This window comes from Oryza glaberrima, chromosome 8, assembly GCF_000147395.1.
Source record: "Oryza glaberrima chromosome 8, OglaRS2, whole genome shotgun sequence".
Classification (NCBI taxonomy): Eukaryota; Viridiplantae; Streptophyta; class Magnoliopsida; order Poales; family Poaceae; genus Oryza; species Oryza glaberrima.
Window position 1 is genome coordinate 2271420 of NC_068333.1, and position 23486 is coordinate 2294905.

At 41.6% G+C, this 23486-nt stretch overlaps 5 protein-coding genes across 10 annotated transcripts; 1 reads left to right on the plus strand and 4 right to left on the minus strand.

Moving 5' to 3' along the window:
• Window positions 1–1249: 1249 nt before the first annotated feature.
• On the minus strand, window positions 1250–4010 carry LOC127782824 (putative FBD-associated F-box protein At5g22720). 2 transcript variants are annotated; one of them, XM_052310095.1, is made up of 4 exons: window positions 3902–4010; window positions 2303–3208; window positions 1736–2222; window positions 1250–1643 (listed from the first exon to the last, which is right to left on the minus strand). In XM_052310095.1, exons 2-3 carry the CDS (start codon window positions 3173–3175, stop codon window positions 1740–1742), a joined length of 1356 nt encoding a protein of 451 aa, XP_052166055.1. In that variant the 5' UTR covers window positions 3176–3208; window positions 3902–4010; the 3' UTR covers window positions 1250–1643; window positions 1736–1739. The 2 variants fall into 2 exon arrangements, with proteins under 2 accessions (XP_052166055.1, XP_052166056.1); XM_052310096.1 differs by lacking the exon at window positions 1250–1643 and having other exon boundaries at window positions 1868–1952; window positions 2150–2222.
• Window positions 4011–4251: 241 nt separating this feature from the next.
• On the minus strand, window positions 4252–7193 carry LOC127781559 (F-box/LRR-repeat protein At4g14103-like). Of its 2 annotated transcripts, none has more exons than XM_052308525.1 (5): window positions 6831–7193; window positions 5407–6312; window positions 5168–5329; window positions 4857–5080; window positions 4252–4764 (listed from the first exon to the last, which is right to left on the minus strand). In XM_052308525.1, exons 2-5 carry the CDS (start codon window positions 6277–6279, stop codon window positions 4761–4763), a joined length of 1263 nt encoding a protein of 420 aa, XP_052164485.1. In that variant the 5' UTR covers window positions 6280–6312; window positions 6831–7193; the 3' UTR covers window positions 4252–4760. The 2 variants fall into 2 exon arrangements, with proteins under 2 accessions (XP_052164485.1, XP_052164484.1); XM_052308524.1 differs by having other exon boundaries at window positions 4254–4764; window positions 6821–7190.
• Window positions 7194–8029: 836 nt separating this feature from the next.
• LOC127781278 (putative F-box/LRR-repeat protein At3g18150) lies at window positions 8030–12503 on the minus strand. 4 transcript variants are annotated; one of them, XM_052308214.1, is made up of 7 exons: window positions 12293–12503; window positions 10130–10241; window positions 9966–10012; window positions 8976–9795; window positions 8716–8880; window positions 8474–8641; window positions 8030–8363 (listed from the first exon to the last, which is right to left on the minus strand). In XM_052308214.1, the coding sequence occupies exons 4-7, from the start codon at window positions 9771–9773 to the stop codon at window positions 8334–8336; spliced, it is 1161 nt and encodes a 386-aa protein (XP_052164174.1). In that variant the 5' UTR covers window positions 9774–9795; window positions 9966–10012; window positions 10130–10241; window positions 12293–12503; the 3' UTR covers window positions 8030–8333. The 4 variants fall into 4 exon arrangements, with proteins under 4 accessions (XP_052164174.1, XP_052164175.1, XP_052164173.1 ...); XM_052308215.1 differs by having other exon boundaries at window positions 8976–9744; window positions 9949–10012; XM_052308213.1 differs by having other exon boundaries at window positions 8976–9791; window positions 9949–10012.
• A 4688-nt stretch (window positions 12504–17191) lies between these two features.
• On the minus strand, window positions 17192–17921 carry LOC127782017 (uncharacterized). The gene is made up of 2 exons (XM_052309091.1): window positions 17753–17921; window positions 17192–17634 (listed from the first exon to the last, which is right to left on the minus strand). Exons 1-2 carry the CDS (start codon window positions 17919–17921, stop codon window positions 17192–17194), a joined length of 612 nt encoding a protein of 203 aa, XP_052165051.1.
• A 2339-nt stretch (window positions 17922–20260) lies between these two features.
• Window positions 20261–23093, plus strand: LOC127782844 (F-box/FBD/LRR-repeat protein At5g53840-like). Its single transcript, XM_052310118.1, has 4 exons — window positions 20261–20300; window positions 20495–21370; window positions 22390–22560; window positions 22655–23093. Exons 2-4 carry the CDS (start codon window positions 20561–20563, stop codon window positions 22853–22855), a joined length of 1182 nt encoding a protein of 393 aa, XP_052166078.1. The 5' UTR covers window positions 20261–20300; window positions 20495–20560; the 3' UTR covers window positions 22856–23093.
• Window positions 23094–23486: the final 393 nt, after the last annotated feature.

Below are 23486 nucleotides of genomic sequence, written 5' to 3' on the forward strand. Positions count from 1 at the left end.
AGAAAAAAACAACCATGTGAAGCTCCAATGAAACAACAGGGCCATGGCCTTCATGGCCAGATGATTCCATTGTTTTGGGGACTTCTCATACAGCACCCCTAATAAAACCTCCCAAACCTTGCCAGGAATTAATCAAGACGCACAAGTGCATCCAAATTCGCCAAACGCTGAATTAAATCGAACTTTTACAGATCAAGTACGCAGTTGCAATAGACAAGTCAAAATTGATAGTTACAGGATATGACACCAAACAAAATTGATAGTCCCATAGTATTCCACATAACCCTATTGATGGAGTTCAAAATCTTGCAGTTCAGCACATACTCCGGCTTAGGTTGTTGCTTCATCAATAAGCACAATATTACTTTGGTTGTGAAGCTTAATTATGACATTGCCCAGTATGGTTGATTGCATAAAGGTTGATGGGCCTAGATGACGAGGACAAAATGTGGAGTCAGTGGTGGCAAATGACGTCCATCCTATCCCTCTATCATCCATTCAACCAAACAAAAAACTGAGATCGTCCTATTCTACAAACCAAACACGCGAATAGAATCATCCCAACCTCAAAATCAGGGATGGTTTCATCCCATCCTACCTAGTCTCAGAACCAAACACTACCACAGGAGAAGTGTAGGTGGAGATGCTCTACTTCTCCGCTGGTAGATGTCAAGGATTACTTGCATGCCAAGAGCCTAGGATCAGGCGTTGATATTGTGGCTCCTGTTGGCACATGCAGGAATGGAGGCATTTCCTGAGAGGCTTCAGAGGAGACAACAGTGCCGCTTGCTGAAAAGGAAGCCTCGGGAGAACAGACAAGATGGTGGCACTAGTCCATCAATTTCTCATCAAATTCCCAAGATTTCAAGCCTCTCAATATTGAGGAAGAAGATGCAGCTACTCCATCTGGAACTTCCCAAAGCATAAAATCTTGCAAGGAGAAAGGAACCCATGCTGCATCAGCTCATCCCCTAGGTGAAAGCAGTAATTCCCCTGAGCTCAAGGAGATTGTTGTCTCACCATAGCAACATGCAGCTTCATCATTGTTTGCGTTTAGTGTGTAATTGTCTTAATATGCCAGTGTAATGTTAATGTCCGTTCCATTTGTTGTATACCATGTCAGTGGATCAAATTCATATAAGAGATTGTGCCATTTCATCTTGTCCATGTATTAAATAAAAGTAAACTCGTCTCATCCTCAGAAATCAAGTTTAGTTTTTTTTTCCAATTCAATATTTGGGTTTCACATTCTAAACGATGTTCCAGCTCGCTAATGCATGAATTGTGTCAAGAAAACTGATAAAGAAAAAAAAACAACCATGTGAAGCTCCAATGAAACAACAGGGCCATGGCCTCATGGCCAGATGATTCCATTGTCTTGGGGGGCTTCTCATACAGCACCCTAATAAAAGCTCCCAAACCTTGCCAGGAATCAAGACGCACAAGTGCACCCAAATTCACCACACGATGAATTAAATCAAACTTTTACCGATCAAGTACACAGTTGCAATAGACAAGTCGCAAGTACTGTCACCAAAAGGAGAAAGAACAGTTGAACAAGTCTTCCAACAACATCCAGGTACTGGAATCTCTAACCCAGCCAGATAGACACCTCAGGCCTCAGCCACCAAAATCCAGACCACCTAACAAAACAGCTTAAATGATGTCTGTCAAATGGCTTGAAACATAAACCACTGGTTCAATAAGCATGCAAGGACAATTTTAAGAAATATACCATGCTAAACCGGGGTGGGCTTGATTTTAATTGCAGGGAGAGGGCTAATATTCGCAATCAAGATCCTCACAATGATGTGCACTCTTTTATCACCCTGTGGGTAGAAGATTGTAACCTTTGTGAGCTTTTCACAACTAAACATTTGTTCTATTTCTCTGCAAGTAGGATCAATTGCTGTAGCAGCATCTGGGTAATCCTCATAGTCATCAGTTCCATTCTGATAGCAAGAACGAAAGACACCATCAAACTCAAGCCACGAGCAAGAATAGCAATGTGAACCCCGCGGTGGGGGGGGGGGGGGGGGGGAGGTATTGTATCTCAGCTTGTCAAGTTGCAGGTGAAGTTTTTCTATGGTAGGTGAGCGCCGAAGCAGGAACAGTAGTGGATAGCAACCATCTCTCAAAAACCACTCACCTAGCTTCAAATATTTCAGGTTGCTGAATGTCTTACACCTTGGAAAACTACGGATTAACACTTTTGACACCACCTGCCAACAAGTTCGACAATGTTTTAGGAAAATGGTATAAAAAAACACATATAAGAAACTGTTAACAGGAGGTCGCATACATCTTCATAGGCAGATGGAGAAACCAACTCCAAGCTTGTGACATTGGAAAGAGCAGGGATAATATTGCAGTCAACAGCAGAATTTTGGAAAGAGAGTTCAAAAAAGTAAAATGTGGCCCTTTTCACTGATGACACGTCCACGAGCTGAATATTTCTGTTTGGAATCTCATCTAGATGCAGGGTAACTAGGTTTGGCATATCTATCATAAGATGCTCAAATTTTGGGGGGAAATGCTCTGTGGTCTCTGTAGAGTTAATGAGCAAATTCTTCAATGTGGTGGAGGAAAACATGGTGACAATGATGGCACAGTTTTTCAACTCCAGATCCTCTAAGACCGGGCAACAAGAAGAGAGCTTCTTGACAAAACTGTCATCTATAATGAAATGGCAAAGGTGCAAGATAGACAAGTAGACCGAGGTGAACGGAAAGGGATAACCATCAATTGAAAGAAGATTGGTGCCACAATGCTCCATTATGCCAAGAGCCCAGGCATTGCTCCTAAGGGCATGACGAATCCATGGATGGATGTCAGAATAATCAAGGGAATCATCAGAGCGGTTGCAGGTGGCAAGAATCCAAAGTGCATCCAGCGGCACAGGTCTGCGGTACAGGAGCAAATTGTCAACAAACTTCTTGAAACTTTTCATGCTGCTGAACTTTGCTGCATCAGCTTTGAGCCACTTTGCAGATGACCAGACATTCTGCCACCTCCGTGATAGCATGCATGTCTGCACTGCCTCTTGCGCGGTTAAATAGAGCATGACAAAGCGTAGCAGCCTGTCTGGTAGTCTGCTAATCCTGTCAGGCGCATTCTCCTCATTGTTAGAGGTGGTCATCCCTGTCGCTGGAAGAACTTGCTCTATCAGGGACATTGAATCGAGCAGCTTCCGTGCAAGGTGTTGTCTCTACAAAATTAAATGATCCCAAGCAAGGGCAGAAGAGTAAGCTAAAAGACTACACCACACTAGTAAAATGTCATCATGAATTCAATATTATAAGCAGAAAATGGAACGAGATTCAAGCATGAGGTAAACTAACAATTTCGGTGGCAATTTAAGAAAACAACCAGTAGCACCCGCATAATCTTGCCATGGGTTTTATCCACTAGAGGAGAATCTAGGTAGAATCAAATACTCCCTCCGTCCCAAAATATAAATACATCTAGACTTTAAATTTGTCCCAAACTATAACAACTTCTCCAACAACATTCTCTTCTCAACCAATAACAACCCTCTACCATTCAATTTTCCCACGTGCTTCCACTTCTCCGATCACAACACTCATTTAATTCTACACTTTCTTAATAACCGTATCCAACTCTAAAAATGTTTATATTCTGGGGACGGATAGAGTATTACTAATCTCAAAGGTTATTTTTTTTTTCTCAGAATAATCCCCTGGTTCCAGACCAAGCAGCGTCAGCAAATCTGAGACACTAGGCTCAAGTGCAACAAAATCCACCATACTGTAAGAAACAACACGACATTGATCTCTAACACCCTAACAGAGTAGAAACTAGAGGAGCAGTGGGGATGAAAAGAAAACCCTGGTAGAGCCGAAAGAATGGACTAAGAAGAACAGGTAGGAGCAGCACACACCAATAACCCGCGTAGTCGCGCATGCAGGCCCAGCCTTGGTCGCGGCTCGCCGGCGTTCCGCCGCCGACGAGGGGCTCAGGGTGTCGCCGCCGGTGGCCGGAGAGTAGCGTGGAAGTGAAATGCGACACCAACGCAGAGGTCGGCCGACCCCACATGTCAGCTGCCCCTCCCACTGTGGTCTCCCTGAGCCGTACGATCGTATCGTGCGGCTCAGATGCACTAGAGCTGGAGATGTTTTCAAACTGGTCCCTCTGGTTGAGGAATAATTACGACATGAGCCCCTGGATTTTTGGAGCGCTAGGCGCGTAACGAGGCTGGTCCACATGTCAGTGACCAAACGCCTTGTGGGCTGGCTGGCTGGCCTAAGGAGAGTTCCGGCCCAACAAATATGGGCCGCACGTAGATGGACATTCACGTTCCGGCCCAACTTTTGCTGCTCCGAAATTATCAGATGGGTTGTCGCTGCGAGGCAGCGGCTTACAAGAAGTAGCCGAACGTGATAAAATTGAAGATAAAATTGAAATAAACAAGCAACAGCAGCAGCAGCAAGCACGAGTGTTGGTCGCACATAAGAAGTTTGCAAATTGCAATCTTGAAATGGACAAGTGAGAAAGTACCGTCATACAGGGAACAGAGAAAAACAGCCGGATTGTAAACAGGAATGAGAAGTTCCAGAACACTTGGCTGTTCAGAAACTAAGAACATAATTGGTTCGTCTGATGATGATGAGGTCGCTATTCTGATAATTGGTTCCTGCTGAACATAAAGGATAGCTGAACAAGTCTTCCAAAAACATCATCCTTGGTATCAGAATATCTAATCCAGCCAGATAGACACCTCAGTCACCAAAATCCACAGATCACCTAACAGAATAGTTTAAATGATGTTTGTTAAATGCCTCAAAACATAAGCCGCTGATTCAATAAGCATGAATGGGCAATTTTAAGAAACATACCATGATAATCTGGATTTCGGACAGGGCTTGATTTTAATTTCAGGTAGAGGGCTAATGTTCGCAATCAATATCCTCACAATGATGTGCACCCTTTTATCGCCCTGAGGGTAGACGATTTCAATCTCTGTAAGTTTTTCACAATGAAACGTTCTTGCTGCTTCTTTGCATGGAGGATCTATTGCTGCTGCAGCAGTTGGAAACTTCTCATACTCCTCAGCTCCAAGCTGATAACAAGAATAAAAAAGGAAACCATTAAACTCAAGCCGTGACCAAAAACAGCAATGTGGAAGGGGGGAGGTGTTATATCTTGCCTTGGTAAGTTGCAGGCGAAGTTTTTCTATGTGAGGTGAGTACCGAAGCAAGAAGAGTAGCGGATAGCATCCATTTCTCAGAAACCACTCACCAAGCTTCAACCTTTTCAGGTTGTCAAATGCCTTACACCTTGGAAGATCACGCATTAATACCTTTGACACCTGCCGACAAGTCCAAAGGTGTATCAGAAAAACACATAAAAACCGATAGGAGAAAATGTTCAAAGGAGGTAGCATACTTCATCATAGACAGAATCACATATCAGCTTCAAGCTTGTGGCATTTGAAAGAGCACTGAGAATATTGCAGTCAACAGCGGAATTTCGAAAAGAGTGTTCAAAAAAGTAAATTGTGGCCTCTTTCACTGACGATAAGTCCACAAGGTGAATATTTCTTCTTGGAATCTCCTCTATATGCAGGGTAACTAAGTTTGGCATTTCTATGACAAGATACTCAATTTGTTTGGGCAGATGTTCAATGTCTTCTGCATTGTGAATGTCGAAACTCTTCAATGTGGTTGAGGAAAACATGGTGACATCGATGCCACAGCTTATCAACACTAGATCCTTCAAAACCGGGCAACCAGAAGAAAGCTTCTTGGAAAAACAGTCGTCTATTATAAACTTGAAAAGCACCAACTTAGACAAGTGCACCGAGGTGAAAGCAAAGGGATAACCATCTATAGAAAGAAGCTTGGAACCACAACGAACGAATATCCCAACTTCGCGTGTATTGCTCCTAAGCACATGACGAACCCATCGATGGATATCAGAATAATCAAGGGAATCATCAGAGTTGTCGCAGGCGGCAGAAATCCAAAGTCCCTTCAGTGGAACAGGGTTGCGGTACAGGAGCACATTATCAAGAAATTTCTTGAAACTTGTGATGCTGCTGGACTTGGCTGCGTTAGCATGCAGAAACATCATAGATGACCAGACGTTCTGCCACCTCCGTGACAGCACACATGTCCGCACTGCCTCTTGCGCTGTTAGATAGGACATGACATGGTGCAGCAGCTCGTCCGGTAGGTTGCTGATCCTGTCGGGAGCATTATCCTCACTGTTAGAGGTCGACATCCTTGTCTCTGTGAGAACTTTCTCTGTCAGGGGCATTCAGTCGAGCAGGTGTTGTGCAAAATTCTGTCTCTGCAGAATTAAGGAATCCCAGGAGAGGGCAGAATGGTAAGCTACAAGGCTACACTGCAGTAGCAATATGCAATCATGAATTCATTATCATAAGCAGAAAATGGTAGGAAATTGAAACATGAAGAAAGGAATAAACCTAACAATTTAAGGAAAGAAACACCGACAACCGAACAATCTGCCCATATGGGTTTTATCTATATTATCTATAAGAGGAAAATCTAGGTATTTATTCCTTGAAATTGTGATAGAAATTGTTTTTCTCATAACAATCTTTGGCAGTTGCCGCAAAGGTAAGACCCATTGCAGTGAATAGCCCCTGCAACCAACCACCTCACGATTTATCTCCATCATAAACAACTACACGACATTGAGATCGCCTGATCCAGGGTTCCTAGCAGACGCCACGAAGAATCTAAGCGGATCAGGCGCGATTGGAAAACCCTAGACGGCGACCAGTTGCGGAAGAATGAGCTCAGGGTAAAGAAAGAAAACAGGTAGGAGTACGGACTACGGAGCACCAAGAAGCCGGATTCGTTCAGGTCCAATCTGGTTCGCGGCGGGGTTGCCTCTGCTCGCCGGCGATCGTCCCGCGGCCGACGGGGTGGATTCCGGTGTGTCGCCGGCGGCCGGAGAGAGCCGGAGAAATGTGACACCGCCGTCACCACTCACACCCGAGACCTGGGTCCCTGCGAGCCGTCCGATCTTATGTGCCGCTCAGATCGGGATTCCGGCCCAACTAATGTGGGCCTAGCATACCGTTCCCGCCCAAACGAGGTCCACTGGGCCAAGTGATGACTCGACATATGCCGCTGAGAGCCCGTCCACGAACTTTTTCATACTAAATTCTTACCAACACTGATGTGTCATGCTATGAGTACATCTATTATAACTTATATTTAATTAAATCAAACGGTTGAGATAATTGTTAGTAAAATTTTAGTAAGAAAAATTTTGCACGTGTAGCATTGCTCTTTGCCACCCTCCCCGCTTTTTCACTGACCTCTCCCGTGGTCTTCTTTTCTAATGGAAATGAAAATAAAGTTAGGACACCTAAAATAAAAAAAAAATCAGCACATAATTAATTAAGTTTTAATAATTATAAACTTAAAAAATAATTTATTTGATGTTTTAAATCAACTTCTATATAGAAAATTTCACACGAAACACCACCGTTTAGCGGTTTCAAAGACGTGCTAACGAAAATCGAGATAAAATCTGTGAAATCGAAATAAAGTAGGCTACAAGGTTGAAAACACAAAAAAAAAATGATTGTGAAATCTTCAGGCGGTACAAACAGAAGCGTGTAACATGTAATTAAATTGTTTGGTCTGAATTTCGTCGGGTCAGAATTTCTAATCAAACGCAAGAGTGGAATTGTGATCAAAATTCACTTTATGATGAAAATCAGCAAAAAAAAAAATCCAAATCTTTGGCAATATCGCCCCCTCCCACCAAAAAACTACAATTGGACACAGAATTCCTGGTACGACTATCATCACGGAAACCAGGTCACAGTGTAAAACAAAAAAAAAATGTAACAATAGCAATCAATTACATGAGGCATGAGGGGATAGGTTTTTTACAACTCAAGTGTATGCATTCGTTTCGTTTGCTCCTTACTCTTCAAACACCAATCAAGTAGTTCTACAAATAAAATTCTGGGGAAAAAAAAACAACAACATTTATACGGTAGGCAGAAAGAAACAAACTAAACAAATTCGGTCAAACGAATTAATTGATAACTACTGCCCCTTCCAAAATAAGGTAATGTTGTTCTCACTCGGTTACTAACATGCATGTTGCAAATACTCTCGTACCTGAAACCTCAGGAAATGATTTTTGGGACGAAACGAACAGCACAAATAATGTGATACGGCTCTATGTACAGGGCAATCGTAGGGGTAATGGATGAAATCGAAAATTATGAACAAACGAATGCCAAGTGAAATATGCACAAAGTGGCCATTTTTCTATTCAGAACGGGTACGCAGTGAACTCTTTAATTTGTAGTAGCTTTCATCTCAACGAAAAACCCAATCTATACTAGAAACCTGCACGGAAACAAGGGAGCACAAAAAAAAAGAAGCAAAGTTAAGTTATAAATAAAATAAAGCTAAATACAAAATGATTTAGACATAAACGTACAAAGAATTATACATACAGTAGTACGCTTTATCTCGATGGTGTCTTTGATGAATGGAGCAACATCATATATAAGTCCCATCAAACTGCAAACTCTAGCATCTTTCTCATCATATTCAACCTTAAGATACTTCAGATTTTGACACCGAAAAGTTGTTTCAGGTGGTTCTGAAGCCTTCAATGAGAACTACAACAGATATAGGATTACCCATTAAAATCAGTAGTCATTAAAACCGGAAAAAGCTTTGAAATAATACTTACCTTCTTGAGGATAAGACTGAGCTTCTCAAGAATCGGGCTGTGTGCAAGGAAATATAGCAACGACTTGTAATCTATCGCTAAGCACCAATCATCAAGGGAGAGAGCTTTTAGTTTGCTGAAAACATAACATCGCCCAAGATCCCTTCGTAACAAGCATGCAAGAGCCTGCAGATAATGTAGATAATAAGTCTATGAGAACCAACACTATAGTATAGTGTAGGTTAATGGAAATCATCATGAAATTAAATCATAAAACTTACATCAGTCCCTGGAGCTAGAATCTCGAGTTCCATTGTATTGGAAAGAGCTTGGATTATACCACAATTATCAACAAGTGAATCTTCGCCCAGGATAATGGATGCTCTCTCCACACTGGAAACTTCAGCTAGAATAGGCACTCGACAACCACGTGCATCGAGGCAGAGAAATCTGAGGCTTGGCATCACTATTGACAGGTCTTCATAAACACCAACACAACTGTCACATGCATCTGTGCGTATCATTTTTAACTTCCTCAATGATTGAGACAAAAGATTGTTCGTCTGCATGCTACAGTGAATTATCTCCATATCCTCCAATTGTTTGCAGCAAGATAATATCTGTCTTATGAGGTCCTCACTGATATTCATGCTGGCAAGATGCAGTCTTTTCAAGAATGACGACCTGAATATGAAAGGGTCGAGATGCAAATCCCTAGTGTGGTCAAGATCAATAGAGAGTACCTTCACTTCCATGCTTAGAACATCAAAAATCCAAAGGTCAACATCATCAAAATCAATTGGATCAAGCGACCTGGTAATGCTGAGATGAAATGCATCCAGTGGTTTGGGACCATGATTCAGCAGGAAGAGATTTGTAAAGTTTATGAAGGCTTTCTTGGTGGAGAATTCCATTGCATTGATACGAACACAAGGTAGAGACTTCCAAAGGTGTTGCCACCTTGTTGACAACATACAAATCTGTACAGCCTCTTGTACTGATAAGAATGACATTATCCTGTGGAGTAGCTTATCAGGGAGGTTGCTGAGCCTATCATTGAAGCCAATATTGCTCTCCATCAAAGCTATTGGTATCTTCTATCTAACTCAACAACACAAAGTTTTTTCATCAAACAGAATTTTTTTTGTGGGTCTAAACAATGGAATGCAATATTGACAAGCTCATAGAAACATTTCATTTAACATATTTCAGACGTACTGGAATTATTTGTTATTAGTGATGGAGAAAGGCTACCTGCGGTTTCTGAATACCTTGAAGTTAGAGCTGCAAGTGATGCACCGGGAGGTTTGTCCTAGAGCTGCAACACACATATACATTTTGTCAAACAGATCCTCTTGAAGATACAAACGCACATAGAGAAAGTACAGTATTTATAAGCACATATAGGCAATTCGTCACGCAGATTGCTAACTACCTAGTGGTGAGGGACCAAATACTGTTCTTCAGTGTCCTAGTGAGAAAAGGTTTGGATTTGCACTGGCTGAAACAGCTCAATGGCAGAGGTACTTGACCAATATGTTCTGGTCCTGCAAGACACAAATGCACGTTCTCAAAATATTTCTTGAAGAAACAAACAAACACTTCCAGTTAAAGAGTAAGCAATAAAAATGCTGAAGCAAGCCACATGTAAAGGCACCAATCAGCAGAAAAATAAACGAAAGAAGTGTGACGGGCAACAGAATGACTAGCAATTCCTAAAGCAATATGTTGATGCATTTTCCACAGAGCATCATGGTAGGAAAGGACAGTTGAATTCATGCGCCAATTACTCTGAAAAGGCAAGAGATTCAAGTCATTGAACTAACACATTATAAAGTACATATTCCAATCGTCCATGTGGGTGGGTCATACAAATGGATTAATATGATAATTAAATACAAATATGTATTGTGTGTAATTAGTGCCATCAGAATAAACTTCCTACCAAAGAGAACTCTGGGGTTCTTAAAAAATACTGATAGTTTGTTATTGATAATCACTTCAACGTTCCATTCCTTCTATACTGGGAGTCAGAAATGTGAAACATTCAGGTAAAAACAAGGAAATTCACCAAGCTTGTGCAAGAGTTCTGAAGTCACATGTGCGTCCAATGTGATCAGAAGTGAGTTCATTTTTGTTATGTAGTAAAAGCTTTCTTGACAAAACCATGCTCAGCTATTAGAAGCCAAGCTATCTATCCAGATCACAGTTGTGTGAAGACATAAATCCATTGTGGTTAGAAACCTGTGTCATATCTACAGCCAATGCTTTGATGGTAGTGTACCATAGAAAGAATGGGGAGTTAGTGTTTAGGTTTCCTCTCTGTAGTTATTCCCAATTCCAAACCATTTGCCGACATCTCACTTCTCTTATATGCGTCCTGTTTGGCAACTGACAATGTACTGTTTTTTCACCACACAAAACTACATTGGTTTTATCGTTCTTCTCAGGCAAGAATAGCCATAAAGTAAATAGATTCTTATAGAAGCAGAATTGCCTTTCGGCTGGAATGCACGGTGAGTAACCATACAAGAGAAGTGGTTGCAAGGGCTAAGTGAACTATGGTAAAAAAATCTTGTTGGCTCTATAATCATCACATGCTACACCATAGTGCCAGTGTCGGTTCAGAAACAGTGGTTTGGATTCAACCATGGGATACATGTGATTCCTTTGGGAACCACCTGAAATATAATTTTTCTGTGACTAAAAAACAAATACTTAACACTAGTCAAATGGTACTGCAATAAACAACAGCAATTTAATAGATGAAGCACAATAGCCACAAACTAACTAGATTCTTATAGTAGCACAGTAGCCACAAACTAACCAGATTCTTATAGTAGCACAGTATCCTTTCAGCGGCAATGCAAGCTGAAGTGCCGTACAATAGAAGTAGTTGAAAGGGCTATGTGAACTATATCAAAGAATCCTTTTGGCTCTATAACATCGCATGCTACACCATGGCATAAATGCCGGTTAAGAATCCGTGCTTTGGATTCAACCTAGTGAAGTAGGGATACAGATGATTCTTTTTTAATCACCTGTAACAAAAATCTGATGTGACTAAAAGACAAATAGTTAGCACTAGTAAAAATTCAAGTCATCCACTGCAATAAACAACAGCAATGTAATATATGTGAGCACACTTGATTGGGCAACTACATCACGGGGCCTGGTGTAATTTAATTTTGAAAAGTAACATTCTCTTATCATGCATGCACATCAAAGCAAAGAAACGTGAAATCAGTAAAACGAAACCCAGAATTTCCAACGAGCGCAGCTTGTCCATAACCCTATCCATGTTCGAATTCAAAGAAGCATCTAGCAAGAACCTTCCCTTACTCCCATCAAACTCTCCATTCGCAAATCGAATGATTTCTCTAGAACATCCATGCAAACCGCGATATACTAGCTAGGTCAGATAAAAACAATTGCTGCTGAAGCGCAACACCTTGCAGGTCAAGGAGAAGATGGGAGATAGGTGCTCGCCGAATCTGAAACACAAACTACACAGGCACACTCCATCGAACAGATTCTCTTCGAGAAACGAATCGGGTGTAAGCACGGAAGCATTTCGTCGAACACTTAGCAGACGTACCTAGTGGTGGCCTGGCCACCTCTCCTTCACTATGCCCTTGGCGACGGAGGGCGGGGGGGCAGCCTCAAGGCGGTTTGGAGGGCAGGTCTCCAAGGCGGGGATGCCGCACTGCGGTGGCGGAGGTGTACGTGGCCGCGGTGGCGAGCGGCGTCGCCGACGCCGGAGCGCGCTCTGCGCGGTGTTCTGCTTCTTCCCCCCTTCGATCGTTGGCCCCAACTTTGATATGGGAGTATCTGTGTCTATGACCGGTGGAGCCCACAGCAAAATATCGAGCTTTTCTTCTTTTTCTTTTTTCTTTCGCAGGGGCCTGCCAAATATATCGAGTTATCTGGACCGTTCGTTGCGAACATTAATACGGGACATAAGTGGCGTGTTCAAACAACTCGATCAGCAGAAGGTTGCTATTTATAAGGTTGTAGCTATATTTATTACATGTGTAAGTGGGGTGTAAATGAGATGTAACTACTGTGTAAGTGGCTGAAAAAAATCGACTATAGCATATGGCCCATATTTTTTATAAAAAATAGTCGGTATGTATTTACCTTGTGAGTTCCTAAATTACATATGTAATTTTAGTATATTTACAATGTAAGTCTCAAAATTACATATGTAAATTCGAAAATTACATACTAATTACATATGTAAGTGGGGTGTAAATGAGGTGTAACTACTGTGTAAGTGGCTGAAAAAAATCGACTATAGCATATGGCGCCATATTTCTAACAACTCCGTTTATTAATTATGTGGTGATGCACTAATTAATCTAATGCGAAGACCAAATCGACCATGTTTAATCGACAAACTCATATTTATTGAGTTTTTGCCTCGTTACGTGCCTTACGTTAAGTTTGGTACGACGTTTGGGGAGATTTTTCACGACATGCGAAACAAAAACAAAGCAAATTAAAGCAAGCAATGTGTTTGAGTACTAATTATTACAAACTTGAAAATAAATTTAAAGAAACTTTATATAAAAAACACCATTTAACAATTTATAAAGCATTCTAAAATTAAAGGAGCAACGATCGGGTTTAAATCCATTATAAAAAAAAGAGAAAGCATTCTCACGATAAATGAGGAGGTTGCAAAAACCAAACTCACGTTAGAACACACCCATTAGAAAGACATGCTTACTTTTTAGATAATGGATTTACATTAATCCGGCCTCTATATATCCACGAATGATATGCATAGCCAAAAGGATATAAGAGTACTTAGACTGCGTTCGGGATAGGAAGTTTCCAACCCCTCTTCTTCGTTTTCCGCGTACACGCTTTTCAAACTACTAAATGGTATGTTTTTGCAAAAAGTTTCTATACGAAAGTTGCTTAAAAAATCATATTGATCCATTTTTGAAAAAAAAATTAGTTAATAGTTAATTAATCACGCGTTAAACGCTGCTCCGTTTTGCGTGCCAGGGAGTGAGGGTTCCCGAACACAGTCTTAGACTCACATCTCAATAAGGAGGAGAACACACAACCAAAAAAGAAAAGAAAACCAAACAACCTCGACACATCCCTGCTTCTCTGCGTCCTGCCATATTCTCCTGAAACAACTAGATTTGATGAGTGGAAGTCATCCAGTCATCACCGCCCCTAGTGTGTCGTCGATGCAAACCTCCACTGGTCCCATCTTCATCACTTTCAGGTGAGCTAACGCCAGCTGCTTGTTAGCCCACTCTCAACCGTTGTCATCGTCGTTTAGTCGAAACTATCCAACCAGACACGAACTGACGGGATCGGCTTCCACTTCACTGGATTCCTAGGCCTACACTATCCAAAGTGCTCAGACTGCCACCGTCCTGAGCCGCCGCAGCCTACCGCTGCTGACAAGAGCCACCGCCGTCCTCCGTCACAGCCCCTAGGGCCGCCAGCGCCGACAGGAGCTGTCGTCGTCCTCCGCTGTAGCCTTTAGGGCCGCTAGCGCCGACGGGAGCCACCGCAGCCCCTAAGGCCGTCGACGCCGACATACGGGAGCCGCTGGGCCGCCGCCCCCACCACCGTCCGAAGGCATTCTGTCGCCGACGCCTTGCCATCTCCTCGCTGCCGCCGTCCTAGCCGCCGGTCAGCTCTTGCAGCGGCAGGGCCAACTCTGGGAGCTAGGGAGAGTAAGAGACCTGACAACTACTATTTTCATCTTAAAATATAACAACCCAGTCTTTATAGAGATTTGAACATGCTCATATATTTTGGATGGAAGGGGTATATTATTTTTCTCAGCGGTAACAGAAAAACACCCGTGAAAACCTCGTTACTCAAAATTTTACGTGTAATTATATAACCTTGTCTTAGTTTGTTTAGAGAGAAATACAGGAGCTTCCTTTCATAAAAGCAAACGATTGACAAATTGGTAGATCAATCGAAATCTCAGATCAGAAGATCGAAACGTTCTGTAGCAATCGAAGAATAGCATATACTCCCTCAGTGACGGACGCAGCTTTAAAATATAGATAGGACGAAGAACGGAGATATTCACTCTCGATAAGAGCAATCGAACACAACACATATCGTATTAATAGTTTATTCGTATAAGTGTCTCAATCTGTTGAGTTTTTATACCTTGTTATACCTAATTTTGATGGCCTATGGCTGCTATAAGAGGATAAGGGAGTCTTGAGAGTGTGGGCGACACGAGTCGTAGCTGAGTCGGTCGACCCACCCCGCCTAATGGATAGATCTGCCCCTATACTCCCTCTGTCCCATTATATAAGGGATTTTGACTTTTTCTTACATTGTTTAACCCTTCGTCTTATTCAAAAAATTTTGGAATTATTATTTATTTTATTTGTGACTTACTTTATTATCCAAAGTATTTTAAGCATAACTTTTCGTTTTTTATATTTACACAAAAATTTTTTGAATAAGACAAGTGGTCAAACAGTATAAGCAAAAAGTTAAAATCCCGAACGGAGGGAGTAGAGAATACCAAAATAGCAACATCACAGATCATCACTTCATCACTGAGAAGCATATTCCGCCGTATCGCCGAAGCTTCTCAGTTTCTCACACAAATTCTCCCCAAGCATGTTCTCATACAAATACCAAAATATTGTATGAATTTCATTGAAATTTATTCCGGGTTAACTTAAAAAATAAAATTTACTTTAAATTTATAGTCAAATAATTGTATCGCCTTTGTTTTTATAAATATTATTTTCATATTGATAATTATGTTTCGTACTCCCTCTATCTAAAAGTTTAAGACCTATTTATTTTTCACCAAGACCAAGAAACAATTGACTCATTCACCATGTGACAAAACCAATAAAGTTGCAACCACTAAGTTATAAAGTGACATTTTAGGTTTCGATCAACAATTTAATTTAGCACACAGTGACTATAAATATGACTTAGATTTTTTTAAAAAAAACTAAAGAATGGAATATGTCTTATACTTTTATACTTTTGAAAGGAGGGAGTAATAAGCTATAAACACTAGAGAGAGGGGGGATAATATAGTCATCTTGAAAAAAATTATAACGGACAACTCATGGCCATTTATTGAAATGGGATCAATTATGAAATCACGACCGTACAGTGGTATGTCTGAGGTGCGCGATTGTTCAGAACCCAAAAATTATGGAGTGCCTGAATCTTAATTACATGAAAACTAAGTATATTTAATTTGTGGTATAACTAGAATTCTTAAGCACAAAAGATCAAAATTGGCCCATAACTAAAAGTAAAAGGGCACAATCAAACCTACTACCTAAAGCTAAATCGACAAGAGATAACACTATCGTGCATTTCTCATACTTATTTTCTACCTACTCTATAAATCTTAGTACGGAAAATTGGTGGCAGTAGGAGCTGCAGCTCTGGGTAATATGGCAATGCAGAATTGAAATTTTTGTTATTAAATCCATGCAAGAGTTTTAGCTAGAAAATTGGGAACCAAAATTTGTGTCTGATATTCTTTTGAATGCGAATTTTATCAAAGTTGATTTAGTTTTTTTAGTATTTGGTCAAATAATTATATCCCTTTTAAAAAATTGTTTTTTTTCACCTGTTTTTATCCCTAAGCCAGTGTACAAGCATAAGAGAGAGAGGGGGGCAATAACTTTCAAAAAAAATAACGGTCAACTCACTCATGATCTACTAACAGAATATATAGGTATATAGGGAAAATGTCACGCGTCGGACGCGTGATGGGTGGGAGAAAAATCGGACGCCGCGCCGCCCGCCGCCCACATGCTAGCTCCAAGTGTCCCCACCACGCGTGTCCCCATGGTAACAGTCGCCCGGATATAACGGAAACACCCTATTAAGGGAATTCATTTCATTTTTTGTTCCACCAACAATATTTCAGCAAGTGTACTTGTGATGTTTCACTCTATATGGATCAAATGTTGCAATGTATTTTGATACAGTTTAATAATTTCATTTCATCTTGATGGACACGTGGGTTATTGATGTACACGGGGTTTAAGTGTTGTAATGGCTTCAAATCGTTTGTTGCATACATTGAACCAAATTGTTTCATCTAGAGATCTGGCCGTGTTTCACTTCTTTTAAGAATTGAAACATTCTTTCGTTATTTGCTGTAACATTGTTTTTATATAGGGTGAAACAACATCTGATTTTTTAAAAACCATTGTTTCATACGTTGTAGCAAAATGTTTCATGAGGTGATTTGGTTGTATATATTTTTGCTTTTTAAACGACTGAAACATTTTTTATCTCCTTAGTTAAACATTTCCGATCTATTTAGTGGAACAGCGCCCGGTTTTTCTTTTAGCAAATCGGGCGTCCGATTTGTAGGCGCCTCGGGTATATAGGGTTCAAAATATAACTTAGAGCCTTGGAGGAATATAAAGGATGAGGCAACATATTTCTTCTAACTTTTCATGTACTAATCAAGAAGAGTAATTATCCTATATATGTTAATATTGCGGGATAATTAAGGGGGGCAATAAGATCGGGCCTCGATTCGCGCGAGGATCTTGGCTCTAACGGCCGTTGAGCTGACCCGCCGCCGCTGCTCGTCCTCCCATGTCTCGTCGCGCCGGTAGACGCGGCGCAGGCAGAGGTCGCCGGCGGCGACGTCGGTAGTAGTGTACTCGTCCATACCCCACTCGCTCCTCGTGCTGGAGCCTCTCTCGTAGTACACCAACATCACCTTCTGGCCGAGCCTGCCGCCGCCGGCATCGATGATCTTGCAGGCGCCGCCGCATGCCTTCCATATGCCGCCGTCCTTGGTCGTGCGAGGCGGCGGCGGCGGCGGCGGCGGCATTGGTGAGCCATTCTCGCCGACGCTGTGAAGCTCCATTGGGCCAAAGAAGTAGTAAACCAGGCCGCCGCCGCCGCCATCTCCGGCGTGCAAATTATCCATCTTGTACTCATCTGCATGCAGCATGCAATATGCAATCTGTGTTAATTGATTGAAAACGTAACTGAAATCAATCAAAACAGCAATTCTCGGTCTGATATGATCCGATTCCATTAGTATATTATAGCGTACCGTAGAGTTCTTGGGGGTGGAAGGCGAGCACGTTGAGGTCGTGGACGAAGCAGACGACCGGCGGCAACAACGACGACGACGGCTGCGTCTCGCCCTGCATCTTGTGGCGTAGGGCCTCGACGAGCTTCTCCTCCATCGCCGTGAACTCCTCGCGTCCCCATGACTCCATGACGAAAAAACAAACAAGATCACCTCAAAATTTCACTATAATTATTAATTTATATATTCTAGGCCGCTCGATCAACGAAAACCGATCATCTCGGACTAGAAGTCGGAGGAAACGTAGGTTCGGTCTCCCGGTGCACCCCGACTGTGGTTACGTTTTCGTCCATCATCCGTGTTTTGGATGGGCCTTATTTTTGGCCCATATATTGATATATGGATGGGCTTGAAACTAATGGATACATATACTCATTTAAAGGAAATAGTGGTTAACTGGTTATAGCCTTCTAGAGCTATAGTCTTGTAATATTTTTTTTACTCCATCAATACAAAGCATCACACTATTTTATGCGTGATGTTTCAAAGAAAAAAAGAAATAGTGGTGGTGGCAATGAATCTACCACCCTCATCTAATCTCACTAAATTTTGTAGTTACCCCTTTAACTTTCTGATATTAAAGAAAAGATCAAACCTAAATGGATAGCCACATATAAAATTAGATTAAAATAATTTTGCCTATAGAAGAAATAAGAAATATGGGTAACACATTAATACATTTTCTCTTATCTGTAGATTTAGCTACTACCATTAAAAAGAATAAGGAAACATTGCCTCCCTTAGTTTTAGCACGAGCGTGATTCAAATCACTTAGCCTCAAAATCATATATTTTCAATTTATGCCTCCCTCGACTATTTAGATTATGGCTTTATTCCATATGACGCCTACCTGACACGCTGACCTGGTCTTCGTGTGTCGTTTACATAGCAATATGTGACGTCTACCGTCAGAAAAAAAAATGTATAGACCCAAGTGTAAGTCTTAGAAATAAATTAAAAAAATACACTTTGATCCACGTGCCATTCTCTCTTCTCCCATCTTCTCTATCTGAATCCCGATAAAGAAGCTAGCTTCAACTTCTTTTCGCAGTAGCTTGACCAAGTTGAGCTCGCCACCATGCATTTCGGTCCTGTGACACCTGATGAAAGCCTCCCCTTCGTGCGGCGGCGGTGGAGCTCATGGGGATGGGGATGGGAAAGCTCGACCCAGATAACGGCGAAGGCAGAGCGGCCCAAGGTAGAGGCTGGGACCTTGATAGACCCTTTTCTCAGGGTCCAACATCTTGGCACCAACACCGTCGCTCCACTAGCAGCAGAAATGTACTCCCTCTGTCCATAAGGTCATTTTTGACCCCTCCATTTATCTCAAAATAAGTTTACTTTTAAATAATCATTAGACCAAAGTATGTGAAAGTAGAAGTATGAAATAAATGCATTAGGAATAGATAAGGTACAGTGGGCAATGATTGTATTGGTATGTGTGGGATAGAAATGTGAAAAATGAACTTATTTAGGGATGGAGGTAGTAGAGAGATCAGTGCGAAAAAGACCAGGCCAATGATATATTTGTAAAATAAATTTTCTGAAAAGATCAAAATATAAATTTTTTATTAGAAATATATCTTGGGCGCCGCAGCAGCCGTGAAAATCTTATTTGGAAGAAAAATATTTATAATTTGACTTTTTAAGAATTCTTTTTTTACAAGTAGGTTCCCGGCACCATTTTCCGTTCAGATTTGATCGAGGCATAACCACAAAAACCAAAAGTTCTACTGGTTCAGCCTAATTGTCTAATTTTTTTTTTAATTTCGCATGCATGGAGCCAATGGCCTCACCGTTAGCATCGAATGAGATGAATAAAAAACTCTGCATATGTCCCTTTTGTTAAGCATGCAATGCTTTTTCTCTCAGATCTCCATGCCGAGTTAAATCCGTTTTACAGTTGTGCTCTTCCTCTTGATCTTGGGGCACAAACCAAATATGCTGATCAAACTTGAACGGAGAAAGTATTATAGAAACAATTGGTAAAAACAATGGTATATATTATAGAGAAACACGAAGTTGATGGGTATATCAACTAGAATAGATTCACTCGTAAAACAACCCTACTATAACTCAACGGTTGGTTATTTACCGGATTATTGAAATATATTGTTTACTGTACTTTTTTTTAAAAAAAACATAAATTTCTGGAAAAAAAATCTTCTACTAAATTGCTTAAAGCACTTGTTTTACTAAGTTTATTCTTAAAATATTAATTTATTCTATAGTCAAATTAATAATCCACAATAATAATACTGAGCTCATTAATATACTCCTGAAAAATGAATTAAGAAGAAAAAAACTGGGTTCATTTTCTGCAGCTGAACAATCAGGCTGCAAATCCAACGGTGGATTGAAATTGGACGGCGTGGATCCGCAACCGTCGAGGTGGCAAGAAGTTCCACGCCGGCCGCGGTATATATATATACACCGCTCGAAGAATAGTCGTCGTCAGTCACACGAGCAAATCGGCGTCTCGCTCTCTCGCCTCGCGCGCCCTGCCCTGGTACGTTGTTGCTTTCTTCTCCAATCTCTCCTCCCCCAAATCCTCCACCGCTGCCTCGCCACCAATGTCGTCGTTTCTGATTCAGCGGCGCCGCGAGGAGCTATGGGGATGATGATGCTGCGTTCTTGACTTTCTTTGTTGCTCCTGCTGCGTGTAATCCCATGCCCATGTCTTGTTGTTTCCTTGTGGCGCAGGTTCACCGCACGCCACCTGTTCGACGAAATTCGCCTCCGATATCCGGCGCGCTGTACGACGACGCCATGGCCATGGACGACTCTACCGATGCTGCCGACCGGCTGACCAACCTCCCTGACGAGCTCATACACCGTATTATTTCGTTCTTGCCCACACGGGACGCGGTCCGGACGTGTATCCTGTCATCTTCTTGGCGCAACTTCTGGGAGTATGCCAATAGAGTCGACTTCAATACGGCCGATTTCGCGAGCAAGAACGGATTCGCTTCGTTCGTTGACAGCAGAATGGCCCGATACGAGAGCAAGGGCCTGTCAATTGATTCCTTTTGGATCCGATCGTGCAGATCCCATGACTTCTTGGACGACAAAAGGACCAACATCTGGGTGCGAAGTGCTGTGAGAAGCAAAGCTCGTGTGATTGGTATCAGATATTACCGTCAGCTCGAATTGCTTAAGTTGGATTGTGATACCTTTGGATCCCGCTGTCTCAAGGAGATTTACCTTATTCGTGTGTCAATCAGTGATGCTATGCTTCTCAACTTGTCATCAGGCTGCCCATCCTTGGAGACGTTGGAACTGAAAGGATGTCTATTTGGAAAGGCTCAACTTTCATCTGCTAGCCTGAAGTTTCTCAGTATCGATGCCCGTGTGATCGATGGTGATCAAGATCATTTTCTGGACACGTTTACTCTTCTCATGCTTCGTGCCACTGAGGGAGGTGCTCGCTGCACCCCTTCACTTGGAAAGATGCAGGCCCTGTTTAAGACTACCATCTACCTAGATGACTACACTTTCTCAGATGTCTCTGACAGATGGGACATGTTCTCTTTGATCTCACAAGCCCCAGAACTAAGGCTTCTGTCGTCAACAGGAAACGTATGCTTTCTAAACCCCCATGTTCTTCTCATAACTTACAATGCCATTTAATTCTGCTTTGGGACAATGGGAGAATATGCTATGATTTGAGCTGATCTACGAGAAATCGATACTCTAGTGCACATGTAAACTCTGATATTCAAAGCCATGATTCTCCGAGAAATTGATTCTAGTAGACACATTTTCTGGAGGTTGGTGATAGAAAACATTACTGACATTACTTCTTGAGCATATCATGCTACCAGGATATCTGTACGGCTAGTAGAACGGTGGTATGAGTGTACTGAGTTTCTGGCTTCACTTAGATCAGAGCTAGATGATGTTACTTAAACGAGAAATCAAACTCTAGAAGCTTAGAAAATGGTGTCTCCTGAGTTATACCGAGTTATTGGCTATCAAATTCAAAGTTGAACTGAAATTTGCATTGAGAGGAAATGGTTGTATTGTTTAGTAACAGCAACATCAACTGAACTGTTAACGGTTAAGGCCTGAATCATTTTCTTACTCCCTAAAATCAGTTATTTCCTCTTATTTGATGCTAAACTCCATGATATTCTGGGCTCTGTTAATTCACGGCTAGTAGAAAGGTAGCACGAGAGTGTACTGAGTTTCTGACTTTCACTTAGATCTGACCTAGATGATGTTACTAAAACAAGAACTCAAACTCTAGAAGCTTAGAAAATGGTGATTCCGGAGGTATACCAAGTTATTGGCTATGAAGTGCAAAGTTAAAACCGACATTTGCATTCAGAGGAAATATATGTACTCTTTAGTATTAGCATTATCAACTGAACTGTAACTGGCTAAGGCCTGAACCGTTTTGGTCAGGAACTTGAACTCCCTAAAATCAGTATTTTTTTCTTTGTGTGTGTTTGTGTGTGGAGATTTGATGTTAAGCTCCCTGATGTTTTCTGAGCTCTGTTAATTTATGAGGTGTTCCTTTTGGTATGTTCACATGGTGTGCTTGGACAAATTGAAGATAAACTTAGGCATGTTGTCTTGTTTTTTTGTTTTCACAGATTGTGGAAGAGGTCTTGACTCACAGCTTTCGCTTTCCAAAGTGGGTTTTCCTAAGAAACCTTGTTCGTGTGACTGTAAGTGACTGGTGTTATATATCTGATTGCAACCTGCTGGCCCAGTTGCTTGCGCTCTCACCTTGTTTGAAGAAGTTAACTCTGAAATTTAACAAGGTAGCTTTTGCGTTTGCTTGAGCTTTTTAAGATTAGTTTTTCCATGCCATTATTGACGTACTCTTGTTCTAAGCTAAACACTTTCTCTTTGCAGCGCTCTCAGATAGTGTTCAACTCACAAGTGAGCCCATTTGAATGCCCCTCACTGAGACACCTTGAAATTGAAGGGTGGGAGACTGACAACAGAATCAACTGCGTCGTGCAAATTCTGCGGCAGAATGTCCCGTCTCTGGAAACAGTACACATAAAACTGCTGAGGCTTGTACCACATGACACTGAAGGCTTTTGGCAGTAACTGGTCGCCAAGATACATACCAAGACTTGGAGCTGGCCGGTGGAGATGAGATGAGACAGATGTACCTGTGTCTCCGCATACATGCCACTTACTCTGCTTTGAACTTGTTAGATGACATGTTGTCTGTATATACTGGTGTCGTGCCTCACCATTCCTGTTGTTCTACTTCTCAACAATACATACATACATACATAGCGTTGTTTGTGTAGGCGACTTACATACATACATACATACATACAGGAAAATTTCTTGTTAAAAGTTGATTGAGTTGTTCGGCCGTTTGTGTATTATTTGCGTTTCTTGGCTGAGTCTGCTATTTGGTCAATGCTCTCCTTGCTGCTTATTATCGGTTGCTCGTAGCTGTTTTCCTGATGTGCAGGCCGGCCTTTTTTTTTTTTTACATCCCGGGTTGCATCCCATGATTGGAAATATTCTTCCATTGCCCTGATAGACAGGCCCCCTTGTATGTCTCTTGCCCATCTGTAAGATTGAAAGCCTTGTTGAACTGTCAACTTGGATTTTCTTACAGTAGGAGAAAAGTATTGGCAGGGCTGTTTCAATTGGCCTCCAAAAATCAGTGGTCTCCCAATTGCCGATATGAAACTTGGTGGCTGCATAGAAGATTTTCTGT